Source organism: Sardina pilchardus, chromosome 9 (assembly GCF_963854185.1).
Source record: "Sardina pilchardus chromosome 9, fSarPil1.1, whole genome shotgun sequence".
Lineage (NCBI taxonomy): Eukaryota > Metazoa > Chordata > Actinopteri > Clupeiformes > Clupeidae > Sardina > Sardina pilchardus.
The window spans coordinates 19,638,633-19,658,812 of record NC_085002.1 but is presented as its reverse complement, the minus strand read 5'-3'; the positions used below and the strand labels follow the sequence as shown (position 1 = coordinate 19,658,812).

At 41.9% G+C, this 20,180-nt stretch overlaps 3 protein-coding genes across 4 annotated transcripts in view; 1 reads left to right on the top strand and 2 right to left on the bottom strand.

Annotated features, from left to right (window-relative positions):
* Positions 1-19,571, top strand: part of hemk1 (HemK methyltransferase family member 1) — a 26,791-nt gene extending 7,220 nt beyond the window's left edge. Inside the window, exons 10-12 of the mRNA XM_062546214.1 lie at positions 1,703-1,813; positions 2,909-2,976; positions 19,148-19,571. Of these exons, the coding sequence (XP_062402198.1) occupies positions 1,703-1,813; positions 2,909-2,948 (151 nt within the window). The 3' untranslated portion in view covers positions 2,949-2,976; positions 19,148-19,571. The remainder of the gene's footprint in view (positions 1-1,702; positions 1,814-2,908; positions 2,977-19,147) is intronic.
* cish (cytokine inducible SH2-containing protein) lies at positions 4,426-6,916 on the bottom strand. Its single transcript, XM_062546217.1, has 3 exons — positions 6,369-6,916; positions 5,694-5,839; positions 4,426-5,556 (listed from the first exon to the last, which is right to left on the bottom strand). The coding sequence occupies exons 1-3, from the start codon at positions 6,386-6,388 to the stop codon at positions 5,000-5,002; spliced, it is 723 nt and encodes a 240-aa protein (XP_062402201.1). The 5' UTR covers positions 6,389-6,916; the 3' UTR covers positions 4,426-4,999.
* Positions 10,772-19,324, bottom strand: LOC134092988 (twinfilin-2). 2 transcript variants are annotated; one of them, XM_062546212.1, is made up of 9 exons: positions 19,192-19,324; positions 14,301-14,479; positions 14,054-14,149; positions 13,694-13,798; positions 13,578-13,592; positions 13,306-13,434; positions 13,016-13,166; positions 12,595-12,716; positions 10,772-11,839 (listed from the first exon to the last, which is right to left on the bottom strand). In XM_062546212.1, the coding sequence occupies exons 1-9, from the start codon at positions 19,289-19,291 to the stop codon at positions 11,669-11,671; spliced, it is 1,068 nt and encodes a 355-aa protein (XP_062402196.1). In that variant the 5' UTR covers positions 19,292-19,324; the 3' UTR covers positions 10,772-11,668. The 2 variants fall into 2 exon arrangements, with proteins under 2 accessions (XP_062402196.1, XP_062402197.1); XM_062546213.1 differs by lacking the exon at positions 13,578-13,592.
* Positions 19,572-20,180: the final 609 nt, after the last annotated feature.

Sequence of the window (20,180 nt, the reverse complement as noted above, 5' to 3'; positions counted from 1 at the left end):
AAATAAATGAACAAATGGCACTTTACTACAGATAGGAAGTACATACAGAATTAAGTAAATTGAAAACAAATGCCAGGAATAGGATAACCAAAAACAGCACGACTGCGTACGAAAGCCATAAATACAAATTCTGTCCAAATTTACCATACTCACCAGCAAAGCATCTCATGATTAAACCTTTTCGGTTTACCACAGGCTTCAAGGTCTTTGTAATTCATTCCAGGAAGGAACCCAGAGCTATGTTGAAAAGCAGCTTGGCTGAGCTTTGTATTTAGTCTAGGGCCCTGTAGTAAATGACAGTCTTGACAGTCTGAAATGCTCAAGGTTTCTGTGTAAAACAGTAGGTGGGAGGAAAGATAAGTGGGTGATATCCTTAAAAGAATTTGTAAATAATCAGGAACTAGTGCCATCTCTCTGGAAGACTGGGCCCTACGATGGTCTACAGTGAGTGCGGTATCTTGTGGCATAAGGCAATGAACAGTTGAATGAGCATCATTTTGAGAAGATTTTGAAATGGTAGATGAAACATGCTTGTAAATGGCACTATAATTAGTAAAGTCATGTATTGTCTAATGTCTTTTCTGATGAGGGATACAAGAAATATGCCAGACAGTTTCAACCTTGGAGTCATTCAGCAGTTACATTGGTTAAAAACATAATTTCACTGCAAATGAAATCATAGTGTATATTCTAATTTAATTACTAATGGTACAATGACAACATTTTGGTATTTTCGCATGTTTGGGGTGTTTTTAGGCTAGACTTTCATTAATTTGTCACATGATGGACAATTCTCACAATTTTTTTTCAAACTGCTTACAGGTTTAAGCATATTCAGATGATTTGTGTCCTTGTATGAGTCATCAAACGACTACAGTATGAAATAAAATGTAATGTTAGTAACTGACTATTTTGTTGCCAAGAAGATTGTTTGTTAGAGGGAGTTTTGCATGGTGTGGCCATTCAGTGGAGTCCATCATGTGATCTGCGTGGGCCATATTTTACGTTTACGTGCCAAAACTGAGCACTATGAAAAACAAGAGAAAAATCTTTCAAAACATGATGTAAAAACCTCACACTTGTTCACCCCCTCCTTCCCCCTTAGGAAGCAATACATACAAAGAGTAGGACTCAACTTGACATTCATAAATTGTTAACAGCTCAAAGATGTCTGTTCCAGGAAGAGAAGAAGTCTATTTCAGTGAGAGAGTCAGGAAGGCAGAGTAGGAGGAGTACTCTGAATGACTGGAGATCTCCCTTTCTTGGGGTGGGGGTGAAGACAGGACATGGATTTGCTCAACATCAGTTTTAAAGTTCTGCTGTCACCTCCTGAAGAAGTTGTGAATTTAAATGTTTTAAATATGTCTTATTTGCTATTGTTAACAAGTAGATCACAGTCCCATAAAACACTTAAGTTGTTGGATTTTGTTAGATCTGCATTGTAAGGGGAAAGTACAACAATAATTGTTGATCGATATTAAAAAGATAAATACAAAAAGAAGTGTGTAGCATAGGCCTAAATAATGAAGAATTTGGATTTGAATGGTCACAATTGTATGGTATTTTGTCTGCTGTAAAGATTTAGTTAAGCAGTGATAACAATGATTATTATCCTGAGATGAAAAGCAGGATGATTTGTTCATTTGTTCATTATTTGAGTGTGATGCCACTAACAGTATCCATGCCCTTTTCTCGCACTCAGTCGAGTCTATCTTGAGGTGGAGCCTCGACATCCCGACCTCATCCAGACCAGGCTGAAGGAAAGAGTGCCGGGATTGAAGTATGTGAAGACTCACAATGATTTCACAAACCGGTAAGGGACTTGTTATGTTATGCCTGGCCAGGGACCCAGGAAAGGTGGGGGTCATTCAATAGTCCAACTCAAATATGAATATAATATAATATACATTGAAGTGAAGTTAATATTACACTATCTGGTCAATGAATAAGAGTCTTTCAGTGACCTTGTAGGAGACTCACAGTCTCACCTGCTTCCAATTATGAGGCACAACATACACACAAATGGAAAATAAAATGGTAGGAAATACTAGCATATAAATTAATGAATGTCAGTCACATAAATATAATGTAATGTGAATAAAATCGTTGTTCTAATTGACACTCTCTCACTTTCATATTGTGACCGTGATCAGGAGCCCATGCCTCAAAAGAGGAAACTGTTAGGTTTTTTTTTTTTATTACCATGTATATCCAAAGGGTATAGAAGTACCAAGAGGCAAAACTCTTTGCCTTCTAACAGAATGCTTCAGCTACACATTTTTATATTGTGCCTTTGCCAAATAACAATTATTAATTTGAAGCTATTTTAATTCTTTGTTGCACAGTACAATAGACGGCGATCATCATTCTGCACTTTTACCTTGAAATGCACTGAACGCTAAATCCCAAGCACACCATGTTGACGCTATACAAAATAAATTCATGGCAGCGGCACACAAGATTCTTGAAAATCAGGATGTTTCTGAGAAATGTCCTTCTTTGAAAGAAAAAAGCCAGTAAATGCCTGGAAGCAGAGAGAATGTGATGTTGTTATCTTCTACAGTTCCACTGAAAACTAAGATCCAATAGCCATCTTGCTCTCTCACCTTCATCTTATACCTTCTTTTTTTAAACACAGAACACACTTAGATATTGTTTGTATAGGAAAAGGAAAATATAAATAAAATTGCCTGTACAAACATGCATTTATAACACTGTGAGGCGATAACAATTTTAGTTTTGATAGAGCAAAAGAAACAAACATATTACATTTAAACACCAGAGCTGCAGAAAGGAGACGTGTACTGTAGGTGAGAAATCACTCTCAAGTGAGTCACTTGGCCCAGCCTTGGGAGGCTTCATACAAAGACATAACATAACTTGCTCTCTCTCTCCCTGACCTTCACAGGCCACGCTTCTGCATCCTACAGAGACGAGGAGCAGGCTGACCGGCGGCAGCAGCGAGGAGAATAGGCGGTGAGCATGATCTGGAGGAGGGAGACGGCGACAGAGAGCCCGGGGAGATATGGGGTTGCCGCATTAGGGTGTGTGTTTAGCCCGTGGAGGAATTCTGCATCTCTGGCTCTCATCCAGAATGCAATCTCACTCCGAGGGTCCTTCATAAAGCGTCTCTCATACAGCACGTACCTATCCGTAGGGGGTTCGGAGGTCCGGAAAAAAACGCTTCAGAATGCTTTATTTAGGCCGGCTCTGGGCAGACGTACAATTCTCTCAATACATGAACTGATTAGTCACAAAGTGTTACCAATTTGTTTTGAGTTTGGAGGTTGTTTACATGTCTAGATAATTCTTTATGTGTGGGTCTATGCGAGTATGTGTGTGTCAGGGAGCACTAGGCTGTAGGTAATTACTGCAGCCTTTCTCAGAATTGTCCCTCTTAGTACAGTACCTCTCATGCTCCCTGGAAGCGTAGCCCTCTTCTGCGAACCAGCTGGCAAACTGCTCATTGGCTTGCTGGCATGAATACACAAATGCAGCCGTCCCCAAAGCAATGTAGACTTTCACATTGCCTCTCTGTTCACACACTCATTTACTGTTTATGCTCACACATACATCATATATGTTTTAAACTCACGCAAACACATTTTCACCATCATCTGTTCATGTGTTTAAAAAATGTGAGCACTCACAATGCCACAGAATTAGTGACTAGATAATGTGGGAGGTACAAACTAGGACATCTTATCTGCTATTGAAATCACATAGCAATGCAAAAAATCTCTCTTCTGCAGATATGTACTTTATAATGGCTGCTTGTATTTCATATCCAGACATTGACTTTGAACAGTATTTACTGTGTTCAGTGTCAAATGAAATATGACTGCTGTGGTCAGTATCCAAAATGAATACGGAAGGAATTCTAAAATTTGCTAATAAAACAAAATCACATAGTGTTTGCACTGTTTATACTGTTTAAACATCCAGTACTTGAAATCCTAATTCTGAGAAATGTGATTCACACTTTGCTGTGACGCACAACATGGAGCCTGCAATCAGACACCAAAATGCATCAATACTGACTCCTATTCTGCCTTTGAATGCATCTAGTTTCATGTAACCTTTCAGATTTTTCCATTTACAAATACAGTTTTAGTCTTTGTTTATTTTACTGAAATGTTTAAGGAAACCTCTCTACTTTTCAGTTTTTATATAGTATATATTTTGGTGAAATCAAAATAATAGCTTTTTTATTTTTTATTTTTTGGTGGTGTCTTTTGGTTACTTTAATTCATGCAAGGTAGAACGAAGGTTGGTGGTGAGATGAAACCTATACATTCTTTTAGCTTCAATAGATAGACAAACTTGTGTTTCCCTGAATGTTATTTTTTATGGACTACAAGAAATTGAAGTAATTTTCTATAATTTACGTCAGTTATCCAACTGGATAAATATATACAACTTCCATTTTGTAGAGTTTCAGACAGTTTTATTAAAAATCACAAGGATCTCTTTATAAATATGTACAACAATCCACATGGTGGGCATTTTTTTATCAAAAAGGATCGGAATCCTTTGCTTTAAAACCGAAATGCATACATTTCAGTTTGAAGGAGGGAGGAAAAAACCTGTGTCGACTCAGGTTACACCTCTCCTAAGGTCTTGGTAGAAGGGAGCAGCTGGCTTATAATTCCTTGAATTTGACCAGTCCTACTGTGTGGCTGCCGCAACGCACTTCCACAGGTTACTCCTCACACAGTTCAAACAAAGAGTCCTCTCCAAACAGGATACTCTCGCACTCTTATCTGTTCTCTTTCATGGCTTGCCTTGTCATGCCGCTGCCGCCTTCCGGCCTTCAGCGTGGCTCCATGACGTCACCCGAGGGGTCTTCACAGTGTTTCCATTATTAAACCCACGGGGCGGAGTGAGCCTCCATGGCGTTCATCAACTCGTTCCGCCAGAGTACCTGCTGCCTCGAGGAAAAAAAAAAAAACAATCCTTTCTGCTCACGGGCCCCTGTTCATGGGGCCCCCAAGTCCAATCAGAGCTGGAAGGGGTATTGCTGGAGGTAGCGTAGCAGCGGCCTTGGAAGGGGCAGCTGTGCGGGGCAGGCCGCCTGCTTGTTGATGGCGAGGCGGGTGAGGTGCTGAAGGCTGGGGAAGGCTTGGGGCCTGCAGATAGGCCTTTTGAGTTTAAGCAGTACGGCATCTCTGGCCTCTGGCAGAGGGGAGATCTCAGCATTGGCCTTGTCCCTGTCCTCCCCCCTCTGTTTCTTCTTGTCTCCCTGCTCCGCCACCTCCTCCGTCCCGATCTGTCCCTCCTCCGGTGTGCTGCTGCGGCCGGAGCCCACGTAGTGCTGCACCAGGCTGGGGATGTCCGGGAAGGAGAGCAGGCGGGGTCGGGCGGGCGAGCTGGAGTCCAGCCGGAACCGTCCGCAGCTGTACTCGATGCGCACGTTGGTGGGGCCGCGTTTCGTTCTCACCGACAGCGTGAGCATGTAGAGAGGGTGGCTGCTGTCCCGCACCAGGAATGTGCCTTCCGACGCCACTTGTAGCACGGCTTGTGCATCATTTGCAGTCATTCCACCCCAGTACCAGCCTGTGAACAACAAGACACAATGGCATTGTTAGTCCATGTTATCCATTTCAAGAGATCTCTTAAAGAAAAAGGGCAGGCCTTTTGAAAACATCCATCATATACTAGCTAACCATGTGCAACAACTAACAAATTCATACCTGAGATTTCCAGATAGCAAAAGGTGCTTGCTATGGCTTGTAGGTCTTTTCGAGGGTCCCATTGTGGGGGGGCGCTGTGGAGGCAGCTTGGGGTCGGCATACCCAGCGGTATCACCGTGGGTGTGTCTGAGAGGATCGGCCTAGGGCTAGAGAGTAAAATACATTTATTAAAATGTGTTCTTACCAAACAAACGTTTTATACAATATAAAAACAGGGTCTACTGATAGCCTGCTTAGTTATTGAGCAGCCGCATGTCTTTCCCGTTGCAGTCTATATTGAGTGTATTATAACTTTGTTTTTGCTTACTTTGTCATGAAACAATTTCTGTAGCTTAAGTAATAACCTTCATCTGCTTAAAACGGCACTGTTGTAACAGTCTAACAGTAATTTCTAAGTTAATCACGTCCACACTTTGACTGTCCTCATTAAAACTATGGCCAAGTGGCACAACAGAGAAATAATCATCTTATGCGTTATTCGCTCAATGCGTTATATGGTCAACACCAAGAATCCATAAAAGCGCGTCAAATGTAGGCTAATGACTTTGTCATCAAATGCTAGACTAAATTGTATGTTTAGAAAATATTAAGCATATTCATAACATAAAGAGTTTAGAGAGAGAGAGAGAGAGTTTAACAACAGTTGACAAATATAAAATTCATATCGAAACTTACCTATGAACACAAAGAATCATAATTCGGAAAGGAAAGGTTGAATCAAAAGAACACCCCCGGGTATTCTTCGAAAACTCGTTTTCGTAGTTTGAATTTAATTGCCCTTGGCAGAAAAAACGGCAAACCCGAGTCGTAAGTGACTAGAACGTTACCTATACTCCAAATAGCCTACCGAGATGAAATGTTAAAAGACAACAATCATGTACAATTTCAAAAGACCGAGCTTCCACTTAATGTTGTTTCTCGGGTGAATGTCTGAGTATTGCTGTGAGCTCGGTTGACAGCGCTGTAAAACAGGTTGCTTCAAGTGGCTTTGTGGGTTTGGCTTGTCGAATTCAGCTTTGTTCCAAGAAGTGTTTTCTCAGAATCGTTCGGTGACGCCACTGGCCTCGCTGACGCTTCTTTATTAATGTAGCCTTGTCAGGGTGCCTGCCCGACAACATTTTGGACAACAATATTATTTGACCATATACTGGGTTATGCGTTTTAGTTATATGTTCGTTTTTAACATGCGATTTGCTATGGTAGAGGAGGAAATTGCCCCTGTGTTCCCTCCATGTCCCAGCGGATCAGTAAATTCGCTTGAACGGCACATAGATTCCAAGAACTGTATACTTTCCAGGAAAGCGGTGGGGGCATCAGCCAATCCGCGACTCCGCTGCTTGCAACTCCGCCCCCACCGCCCGATCTTCTTGTAATGTAGGCTAACCAGAATTCCGGGTAGATCGACGAGGACCACGAGCAACAATTACACTCGCTACAATGGCAACAAATTTGGTGTTATTTTTGCGCTTAGTTGGTGCATTTCAAAAACTGCCCAAACCGACATATATAATCAAAACCACTGAAAGTCAAAGCAATATTTTGTGAGTATCTGTGTGCCATACGACTGTAATAATAAGAGTTATATGCACAGATATAAACGTATTACAACATTAAAGAAAATGTGTGCACTACCTAATCACACCTTGTTGATGCGTAATCTCTAAATGACTATCGATTTGACCTCATCGTGCTCTGGAATAATGCCAGGCAGATGAACCCATGTCTACCCAAATGTTATGCAGGCTATGCATGATAACCTAGTACGCAGCGTACCGTGCACGTCTGTCGGATAACTAGCCTACACTGCCACCTGGCGTCAAAAGATACCTCCATTTGTCTTGAAATATACAAATATGTACACTTGTCCTCTCATCCTCATGGGGAACCCGGGATATCTGTGAATACACAAACACAGTCAGGGAACCTTTGTTCCCCAGAGAAACAGGAAATCTAAAGTAGGCCTAAGGGTTAGGCCCAATGTTTTTTTTAAAAACATTTTTTTTTGTATTATTATAATAATTAAGGCAAGTGAAACAGGAGCCAGGCTATTTATGTGTTTAACTCTACCTTCCTTCGTTATGCTTCAATTTATTGGAATCCAATTTCAAACTAGCTTTGTCTACACAGAGCTTTGCTCTGGTCTGGTCTTTGTAGCGATGCCTCTTCAGAAGTGGGCCTATTAAAATATATCCATAGCCATCTGAGCCATACATGCACAAGTGTTCCAAACAGATAGTTCCTCTCACCAAAAAAGACTATTTGTAAGCCTTCCCCATAAGATAACTTGTATTGGTTGGTAACAATGGATTCCCTAGGTTTTGTGAATTTCTGTGATATCTGGACAATCCTATTCATGGTAAGCCTACAACAACCTCTGAAAGAGACTGAACCGAAATCGTGGGGTTCTGCATTTAATTTTAACGTGTTAAAGATTTCAAATTGAGGCTAATCTAACTGCAAAAGTTTTCCCCCTGGTAGCCTATAACAATTTCCTTGGAGATTATTCTAGGTTGGAAGATTGGAAGAGGCTGTGAGTTAAAGGATTAATGCTCCTTCCCCATAATGAAATTGACTTGGATTGCCATCTTGATTAACTTTATTCATATGTATTTACTTCTAATGCTTGCTGGGCAATACAGATCGGGTTTGAAGTTCCGAATGAGATTTTAAATGTACATGTTCATGTTAAGTTGGCTTGTGTGTAGACAGGTTGAATGTAGTCTGCATGATGAGATTGAATTGATAGCCATACTATGGGCAGTTTCACGGTCGGGGTGAACGTTTCACATTTTCCACATACAGTACATGTCTGTGTGAAAATATGTGATTGTGTTGGATAAATGTATGTTGTTACTAATGACTAGACTCAAGAATACCTTGGCAATTGGGGGAAAAGAAGTGCAAAAGTACCTTTTGTCGGTACAAAACACATAATTTTCTTTTTTATATATATATTTTTTTATTGACATTGCATAGTGTATTGTGATGTAAAGAAAGCAGAACATTTTCAAAATGTTCATGGAGATGGAAGGTATTTGAAATATGGTCCAATTTTCCATCAAACATAAGTTCAAAAGCTGGCCTTGGCAGGGGGAATACTTCAGATAAGCACCAAACCAATTAATGGCCTTCCAACCAAATTTCCATATTTAATCACGCATCCATCACAATAACTGATATAGTTGCAAAACTTGCCATAATTATGCTAAATTCCAAATTATGCCATAATTATGCTGAATTGTGGAATTCATTGACAGACTGCCTCAGACACTGTGACTCAATTACTGACTTTAAAAGCAGACTTAAAACTTATTTTTTCTAGAATGCTTATGGACTGACTGACTGACTTTTATTTTCATTTTTATTTTTATTTTTATGAGAGGATATCATTTTTTGTTTGTGAAGTGACCTTGGCACTCAAAGGCACTTTAAAAATAAAATATGTTTATTTTAAAATGTTTATTTGATTAATATTACTACTACTACTACTACTACTAATAATAATAATAATTATAATTATAATAATAATGATAATAAATTATGCAATTTTTCTTCAACTGATTTAGATTAAACAAGAAACAATAGTGATATTTGAAAGGCCTATATGAAGTTTCAATTTTTAGACCTTGTGAAACAAACACTTACCCTGCTTGTCAAACTTTAACAGATCTTCCACTTAACTGTTAATTAACTATATGCCAAAAAAGGCTAAGTAGTGAACAGGTAGTTTGTAGAAAGACACGGACAGATGGAGCCATTAAATGGAACCGGCCAGGGCTTTTCCACGAAATCACTCTTTCAGTTTATTTCGATTTCTAAGAAATAGGCTCAGTTGGTTGGGTATTATCAAGCCAAACAAATTCCCATATTGACTGACTCTAAGGACAGATATTCAACATAACTGATAAATGTTAGAAATGTTGACCGTAGTTGGTTGGTTATTGATCCCAGAGATGGCATGTTTACATATTCAGGGGAACAAGATCAGTTTCAAAAGTACCAGATGAAAAGTTTCATACTGTAGTTTTTACAAAGACTTGCAAAAGACATGCAAAGACTGGCACAATGGATCCTTAAAAACTAGACATTTGCCAGCTTTACTTCACTGGATAGCTATATTAGTTCAGGAACACAGCTCAATTTGAAATGTGTTGGAAATTATCACGAACACGGAGAGCCAAGCCACATTAACTATAGTTTGTATTGAAACCCAATAATCATTTAACTTAAATGTTTTCAAAATGTTTACTATTAAATGTTTAAATGTGTAGGTTGACTCCCCTGCCACTGGTTTTGAATGTCTTGTCCTGTCTTGAATGAAAGGTCATAAGTATAACGAATCTTGGGGCATAGTTAGGCCGCAAAGCATACACCCGATGCACACTCCGTGGAAAAGAAGGGTGGGTTTGAAATGGTTCAGTACAATTCGCGCCACTATGACGCTACCGGTCTATGAATTGAGCCTTAGAACCCTGAAACGGGACACAGCTCATGTCTCCACAATGTTCCAGAGAGATGGCAAAAACGTATTCCTGTCTCAACCTGGATTGCTGTTAAAAAGGTGCAGACTAGAACCATTGATTGAGGGTTTGAATTATGCATAGTCATAGTCACATTAATTAAATAGATAAAGCCTCAATTGACTAGTCAGGACTTTCTTCACACCAGAAGAGGACAAAAGGTTGATCACTAATAGTACACTGGTGATGGTACACCGGTGATGGTGTTTCCTGAACAGTTCCTGAAGTAAACAGGCCCAGGCGGAACGCATGCTGTCCATGTTGACAAACACATGTTTGTTTGCCATAGTCAATGGACAAAAAAATATCATGTCCCCACAGGATTGCAGTGTGTAGCAGCAACGTGTTGGCTTGTTGAAGTTGGCTGTTGAAGTATTTATGTAGTGGTTATGATTTGTCTCGGTGTGTCATAGTACATTGTTAAGGTCGTTTCGGCTGTTCAGGGCTAAAAGTGTGTAACCACACAGGTTTAGTTATCATGTGACCTCTTGTCTTGTGCGTACTGAATGATCAAATAGAGCACTTTATTGCTTGGCACAGTAACCAGTTGGCATCGCGTACAGAAACAAGAAGCTTTATTTGGAATTCCTTTTCTGATACACATAATCTACCTGTTCAATTGATATGTTTGACACAAGACATTCACAGGCAACAGGGCATTGTCCAGAGGGTTGGCTGTGAAGAGGTAGGCTAGCACAGCACCACAAGTGTTCAGACTGAAAAACACTAACATGATAACGTGATCCATGCAAATCCCCAACTGTCTGCCTTGCCACGATATTTCTAATGCCCATTGTGGTATGCTTTGCATACTACCATTCCACTGTGCCTCTACTCTTGTTAATTATTTTCCGTTTTCTCTCATTGAGAGATTGCTTGTGCCTAGATTGCTGCCTTCGGCTAACATTTTTATACTAGTCAGTTGATGTATACAGCCAGACATGTGGTACTTAGTTGGTCTGTATGCTTTTAGGTTTGTTGCAAGGATGTGACTGAAATGCAGTGTGCTCTATTTCAAAATGGCTATTTCTTTGTCTGAAAAGTCTGAAGTCTGAAAAGAGTACTGTAGACTGCCATAAACAATGTCTAAACATGTCCTCATTATCTAAGGAGAGGGAAATACTTCTTCTATAAACCACTTTTTCCTGAGTTTATTTTATGTCATGTGTATGAACGTGTGTAATGTTTGCACTGTGTATGAAAAACAAAAACACTTCACAAACAACTAAACACAATTGTAAGGATAACAGTTAACACAAGCTGAAAATGTTAAAAAACCCAAAAAGTACAAATACTCAAGAGAAACCTATAAATCCCTCCCTCCAGTTTCCCAATAAACAGAACGAAGCTAACTCAAGGACACTGTGCAGAGATTCAGGAGACAAAGGAGAGGCTTCGGGACTTGAGAAACTCCTCCTCGTCCTCTCTTCCTCAACTGTTCCTCTCCTGGTGCTCCTAACTGTTCTGTGTGTTCTCTCCCCCGCCACCGCGGATGATGCGCTTGTGGCCCCTCTTTCCGGCCGGGCCGCGGGGTTTAGCAAAGGCCTGCTTAAAGGCGTGCTGTTTGGGATGCACCTCATCGTAAAGAAACTCTTCTGTCAACTCCTCACCACTGTCAATCTCCATCTGAAAACCCCACACACACACGCAGAGAAGATGCATTAGCTGCTCGGTCAACAAAACATGGCATGGTCATAGTTTGACTGTAGTTCACTTTGCAACATGTTAACATGCTAATATGCGTATATTTTTGATAGGGGATTTCGAAGAGGTGATGCCCTACCTTATCACCCAACATTGTTAAACAGTTAGTTCTAGCACCCTAACTATTCATGTATAGCAGTCATAGTTGTGGCTAGAATATTTGAAACCAGATAAAAACCATAGTTAAAAAGTTGAAATAAACACTGTCAAGACACTAGAGTTCTGGATGGTAGAGGCAATACTCCCATAAATGTACAGTTGAGGCTGAATTTTTGAAAGGATTGTTGAAAAAAATGTCATGTACATGTAGCTGCATTCCTTTTGCATTTATCCGAGGTTAATAGTGGTTTAGCCCAATTTCTTTTACACACGGATTATTTAAACACAATGCAGCTAATACATGGGAAATTACTGAATTTGAAAGATATAGAATTCCCATGAGGGCTACAGAAAGTGATTACCTCTCCAGGCACATTATTAGGTGAAGAACACCATAGATTCAAGTAGAAGTATTATTTCCATTGATACGGAATAAACGATGATGAATGGTGATCACTTTTGTCACTTTAAAAGAAGTATACAAACAAATTATGAGGCAGGCTCTTTAAGCTGCACTCTAGCAACCTGCACTGAACACAGTTCTGGCCTACACCACAAATGTGCGCCATTGAGCTGACCTTCTTGGCCACCTGTAGGTGATAGTCTCTCTCCACCTCGTCCAGTAAGCGACTCTTACAGCTCGAGTAGAGCATCCGCTCCTTCACGCTGCAACTGTAGCCTGGCATGGAGTAGATGAACACTGGGGGGGGGGGGGGCATAAGTAGAGGTCAATGTCAATGTCAATTTATTTGTATAGCATTTTAAAAAACAACAACAGTTGACCAAAGTGCTGTAAAACAAACGATCAGACAAACAAGAAACATACACAAGACAACAGTGGCTAGACGGAGCGGCGTAGTCGCCAGCATGCCCATGACACCAAGACGAAGACAAACAAGCTAATTTAAATGAGGTGGGGAGAGTCAGACCAATGGACAGTGGTGTTGTGGCTGTTTCTTTTTCAAGCTTGTGGACGGACGGACGAGCGAGCGGACTGACCGACAGACTCGAGGTATTCCCCTTCGTGGGAGTGCTTGTAGAGGAAGAAGTGGTAGCGTGGCGTGTCGGTGGGGACCCGGTGGGGTAGATCATGCGTCTCTGTTGGGTTGGTGTGAACCAGCCCGATGGTCTCCTTCTCTGTGTCCAGTTTCTGCAAGAGATGGGTGCTGCACTGTTATCACATATTCTTCAGAATCCTCTGGATGCAGCCTTGTTAACAGTGACACAAGGTCAAATGTGGCGTGTGTGTGTGTGTGTGTGTGTGTGTGTGTGTGTGTGTGTGTTTTTACCAGTTGTATGTAGTTGATGCGTTTTTCCGAAAGCTGTTGAAGAGCACGCTTAGCAGTATCTTGTAATGGGAAAGCCAGACCCTGGATTGTCTGTGGTTTGCTCATATCCACAGTCATGTCTACATTTACCTATGAGGAGAGCAATACACCATTTGATTAGAACACGCACAGTCATTCTCTCTGCACGTAGATACACACACACAGAGAGGTGTAGCACAAGTCAGGTACAAAAGTCAGGTAGCATGTGTATAAATATGTATCCAAAGACATACCTGCATAACCCTGCCCTGCAAAAAGAAAGGTGAGAAATGATTGATATCACGTCATGCTGTTTGTCTACAGACTGAGGGCTTTTCACATGGTGAGCAAGGACGTCCCCCTAACTCACCTCTGTCCTTTTGATTTGCTGAAGCTCCTTTTCGGCAGCTGTGAGTGGCGCTGGGGCCGAGCATAGGTTCAGGTATCTTTGGTATCCCTCGAGACAGATGTCCTCCTATAGACATGAAAGATCAAAAACCACATTCTGTCAGGCGGCAGAAGTCCCTCGCGCTGAGCTCAAGAACATCGACCCTCTGCGGGAGGGAAGCGGCTCTCCTGGTGGTCATCTCTCTCCTCATGGCAGCCAATTATTTTTCTCTTTTCCATCCATGGCATTTCTAAGAAGTGTGGTTTTTGCGATCCATTTGTGCTATATATTTTGAGCCAAGCATTCAGAAGACGTTCAGTCACAGGAAAAACTGCTCTGTACCTTGGCATTGCCAAATATCTCGTCCTTGACTTGTCCTCCACCAAACTCCTTCTTCACGGTGGCACGTGTGGCAGCGTAGAGCATCTTCAGTCTAACCTATGAGGAAGTGGAAGAAAAGCATATTACGCTCAATCTGTGCGTATTGCATGAGTGTTTGCATGACCTGTATGTGTGTCCCTCTCTCTGTTCGTGTGTGTGTGTGTGTGTGTGTGTGTGTGTCTGATGGTCTGGACTCGGAGATGCTTACCGGTGACTGGTCAGGTGACCAGGAGATGAATATCCACTCATAGCCTTGTGCGTTCTGAGAGTCCAGCCGGTACAGGATGTAGGAAGGCTCCTGATCGTCCAGCAGCGGTAACAGGAAGTTGTCATAGTCTTGGTCCCAGCTCTGAGACGGCTTGTTGTATGCCCCCAGGACCAGCTGCTCTGAAACACAGAGCATAACTCCCATCACACACCCTATAGAAACAGCATACAGTACTCACACCCCACAAAATGTGCTTTTTATACTTTACAATACAGACCATAATAACCTCACACCACACACACCATAATAATCCCAATGACACATTGAACAGTAACCACATTTCACACACCATATAAAAATCTCAATCACTAACTCACACATACGGTACCATCCATAGCCCACTGTCTAAAAATAATATTGTGTTGTGCACACAGTACAATCCACATGATCAACATTTTCATCCACACTGATCATGTGTCTTATAATAGCACAGCTTCATTGAAAGTATCACGTATGCTTGATATTTCAGACCCCTTTACTGTCTTCATAAACGTCCCCTATAATAACAAACAGTGCACATTTGTACACTCACCATGTTGCACACTGCATTAAGCCTCATATTACAAGCAGAGAGAGCAATAAAATTCCCATAGTGATCCTACCATACTAGCCCCATAACCCACCAACATTTTGCTATGCGGTTCAGTTTCACTGAAGGTGTGGTTTCTGTGAGCCCAAGTTGAATGTATATATTTACATTTCTAAAATGTATAGAATTTTACCTTTGCACTATGTCTCTAAAATTGTTTCTTATAACTATAAAGTGCATGTAACAACAGCATGTATTTGACAAATGGACTGCATTTCTTTTTTCTGCCTGCCAAGAGCACGGGGGGTTCCTCTATGACGGCACCTTTCCTGCACGCTCACTTCTGGAGCAGTTCGTGCCATTCAGGGTTCAGTGTCTTGCTCAAAGCGTGCTATTGCCACGAGGGCCAGACTTGACCTGGGACCCTTCTGCTTGCTCTGCAGCCCGAGAGAACACTGATTAAATAGTAGAATATCAAGATTGCATCACATTTTGTCACGTGACACTCGCCATCACCCACTAATGCCACCTCACATTACACACAAGAAGAACAGGCTGCTCGGATTCCACATCTCGGTAACACACCTGGTCCTGTGCACAGACGCACAGATCACCTTGCCTGTCTCATGCATATAGATCACGTCACGTTTGAGACTTCTTATAGGACGCAGGCGTGCGCATATTCATGGTCCCCACCCATAGTGTTCTTTCCTGCACGCTTCATACACAGACGTTTTGTATGCTCTTGTATTTCAGCTCGGTAGATCCCATCCTTGTCTGCAGTCTTGATCTTGAATCAGTCTTGAGAACCAGAACTCATCCTTCTTTTCTTTGCACACCCTCTGACCGTCTGTCTGTCAGCACGGAGCTTAAATGACATCCCCCTCTTTCACCATGTGTCCATTAACTATGTATCAGCCTTCATTCATCACTCTCTCGGCCTTCTCCTCCAGTGTCCATTCAGTCTTTCGATTCTTTCTTTGCACCACCTTCTTTCTGTCCTTCTCTGTATCTCTGCCTTCATCTCATTTTCTCTGTGATGTTTTCTTTGAGCTGTGTTTGAACTCTGTGTTCTGTAGTTCACAGGTATAGCTGATACTAAATGCATCCTGTTATGTGTCTAAAGAGACACAGTACTTCAGATAATTTCCTAAGCGGTCACTCTTAGAGGGCCCCCTGCCAAATTAAAAGTCCATTGTTCCCATTCATTTCATAACTGCTTCTGTGCCGTATCTCTAAGGGATGGCAGCTGTTGTGAGCAGGTGTCTGTATGAAATGATTGGGCCGCGAGACATGTGAATGGAAGTCTTCCTACTAGTCCATTTATAAAGCGTCAGATAACCCTGTTTGACCTCTTAAAAGAGCAGGGAGAGGAGGCCACAGGCTCTGAATAAACTCCTTGGCCATGGCTCCATCTAGCTTTGCCCATTGGTATAAATGTTAGCCTCAGCACTGTTGCAAAAGCAACGTAGCTTTCAGTGCAATATAAAAGATCTGTCAGACATAGGCTACAGCCTCCTGGAAACAAATGTGACAATTACCATTTCAGCCCATGACAACAAACATAGGCTACTGCTCCATTCATATAAAACACTCATCCAATCAAAAAATGCAGTGCACAAAACTACTCTTCTGTGCGCAGAGTCCAAAAGTTCCAATGTCACTGGATGGTGCTGGGGGATTTCCTGACCATCTTTTGCTGCAGCTGCTATTCTCAGCTTCCACACATTCCGGCTATCAGCACAGACACATACTTTCCATTGGCTATTCTCACACTCTAAATGCCCACACACACCCATACTCACACACACTTGCCCTAATAGACACATGCAAACTAATATACTTGCACATAAAATACTGTACTATGTGAACCTAAACCTAACCACAGGAACGTGGACAATTGGCAGATGTTCTTGTTGTTTGGCCTGTAGTAATATATTATTGGGGTGAAAGTCGTTTCGGGCAGCCTGCCCGTTGCTCATTGTTTACAGAATGATATCTTGTCATCAACAAAAAACCTGACAATGGAGACACACGTATGCTGTGTGTGTAGTCAACCAATCATACGACACACAAATGAATGACAGGAAATCTAGCCATTCCCAGGAAACGCTGCACGCACGGTAGCTCTACCCCACGTCCCCTCCACATCAGTCTGAAAATACCAGCAGACGGCAGGATGTTTCCCAGCCCAGAGACAACCCCCGACTGGACCAGAGACTCACCCAAAGCAGCCCTGTCTGCATGCCTATACCCAAAACATCCCGCACACTTCAGTGACCCCCCTAGAAACTGCCCAGAAACACACGCGATGTTGTTCTGCAGACAACCCCCCGTGACCAAATGACCCATGTGGCTTTGAAGTGATACTGTCACACAGTCAGCTTGATTCCAAACAGGAACACGATGGAGCTTGTGAGAGAGCTGTATATCATCAGCAAAGGTCACATGATTTATCCGTGATTTGTTTATGATTTATTTATTGAAGTGTGACTCAAAAGAGCGTCAGTGAGTTCACTGAAAGGGAGTCATCTAGGGGTTTATTGACTTGGTGCTGGATTAAACTGAAAGCAGGTTGCATCATTAGCTTGGACACCCACATCATTTTCCACATCAAAATATTTGTTGTTGCAGTGAGGCCTGTTAGCCAATCACTATATTGACTTCACTGTGGCTTGGTGGGAGGACATTTTTATCTATCCTGCCCATTAAGCAACTCCCAGCAACCGACTAGGATAGCCTAAAATCACCCCTGATGTCACATGTTCAGTATAGCAGTCAGAACTAATGGTGGCATTGTTGTTACAGCACCATTATAACAATTGACACTTTTTTGACAAATGTTTTTCTACTAGTTTTGGTACCATGTTTATTTTAATGGTATGGTATACGCTCATGTAAAAGCAAGATAAACACCTGTTGTTCGCACTAACGTTAGCTGCCCCCAGATATGTGCTATCTTGCTCTGCGGTCTGGGTCTGAGTGCTGCGCTCAAATGTGAAAAAAGCCTTCAAAGCACAACATTAGCAACTATATCACCAGTTACCATGGTAGCAAGCGTTCCACTATGAAGGAACTGATCTGAAGCTCTTGTTTGGTCTCCCTATAGTTTAGAAGTTTCTAACCCCTCACTGCATTGTAACGTTTACCAGAGTTGCAGGTGTGAGTACCAGGCATGTTGTGATTCACATACACAAGAGAGCTAGCTAGATTACCTGACTGAGGCCTGATTGTCTGTTTTCCTCTCATCTACTTTCAGAGCAATGAGGTCAGGTCAACTGATAGTAGGATCACTTCTCACAGGACACCATGCACCATACACTACACACACACACACACACACACACACACACTAATTTCATATCCCTCTGTGGATCAAAATCCATGATAATTAATAACAGGTGATAACAACTGAGATATTCATTGTCTTTATCAGATTATCCAGGTCAGATTACTGAAAAACAAGCCAAGTTGACAACTGATGTTTCACAACTTAAGAAATTTGTTTTGGTTCCTGCTGGCGGAAAACCATTGCACCAGGGTTACACAACATCATGTGACTTCCTTTTCTAAAACATGATAACAGGGTTGCCAACTCTCACATATTTGGCTCGAGATTCATTTTTATGTTTTTTTCTCACACTACCTAGAAAAAAAAGATCTACTGACTTCAGTGCATCTCATGCCAAAAAATACTTTTTATCAATCACCAGTCAAGCTACTCTGGGTTCTCTGTAGTAGCAGCATCAGACCTTTTTTCAACACAAAGAAGAAATCTTAAGACCTGGTCTTAGTTTCATAAGCTTCGAGTCTGTGAATGAGAATGACACCATGCTGAGAGAATTTCTATGCTTCTTAAAATACATTGTAATTATTTTGAATGACTATTTATTATGATTATTTTTTGTAGGCCTAATTATTTCTTGACCCTGATAATTGATACTCACAAACTATTATAAACTCTATTCCACTAACAATGAAAATGTTTGCTCTGTGTTGCTTGCTTTGAGATAAAGTACTGTGAAAATAGGGTGAAGGCACAACAGGTAGGCCTACCATATTCAGTGTTACAGAGTTCTTAAAATACTTCTAAGGGAACTGCGAGCATTACACTATCTCTACGGTATTTGGCATGCACACACACATTATTCACCTGCTATCTCACTTGCTGTTTAACCTCTGTCACCCGTGAGACCCAACTCTGTTATGTGTGTGTATTTGCGTGTCCCCCACCACTGTTAATCCCCCCCATTTTTAGATCCCTGTCGGGACCTCCCCTCCGGCGTCGGCGACTCCACTCACCGTCTCGGATCAGCACCTGGATGATCCGAAAGGAAGTTCCGCTCCGCGCCCGCATCAGGAACTCCCTCAGCTCCTCCGTCACCACCAGTACCAAGAACATGTTTCCCCCCGAATGGCCCCTGTGCCCACCCGTCGAGCGAGGCTCTCCCTGGGAGAGAGAGAGCAGAGGAAGAGGAGAGGCGGCCGCACCACGCTTACAGAGGCCGAGATCGAGGGCTCTGGAAATGGAGGTAGAAGAAAAAAAAAAACCCGAAATCTTGTAGAGGCAGAGAGAGAGAGAGAGAGAGGATGGAACTCAGGGAAGAAGTGAGAGCCGGCAGATGAGATAGCGAGCAGTGACCGGAGTATGGGAGATATCTCTGAAGGAGCATGTGCATAAATGAGTGAGCAGTTAGACAGGGAGAGAGGGTACGATGGTGGGGGTGGGGGGTGGGGGGGTCTTGTAACTAGGACAGGATCATGTGTGTATGCAGCAGGAACCTGATCCCCCCCTGCCCCAAATTTAGCTGCCACTGGCTGCTGTCTGGCTTCAGATAACGCCCTCCCCTCCGACTAACTCTGCACCCTCCACTAGCACCACACCAAGACAGAAGCCCACTTGCTAAATGTGTTGTGTCACCTGCAGAAAATGGAATAAAACTGCAAAAATAGCAAGAGAGGATCTGGGATTATACAGAGATGCTTTATGCTATGTGGAGTCAAATTGAAAAGAGAACTTTTAGGACTGTGAATGATGAAATCACCTACCATTATAGTTATGATCTAATCACACATAAACCCATGTGACATTGGAAATTATTACTTGGCACAGTGAACCCTCTGTGTTGGCAGGAGAACAAGATTTCTTTATGGTTACTGAGAATGATTATCCAATTGACAAAGCCTCTGGTGTTTTGCAATCTTGTGTTTTCACTTATTCAGTCAAATAGTAGGTTTTTTCTTAGTCTGTTTATTTCATTATAGACAAATGCAATTCTAATCATCATTTT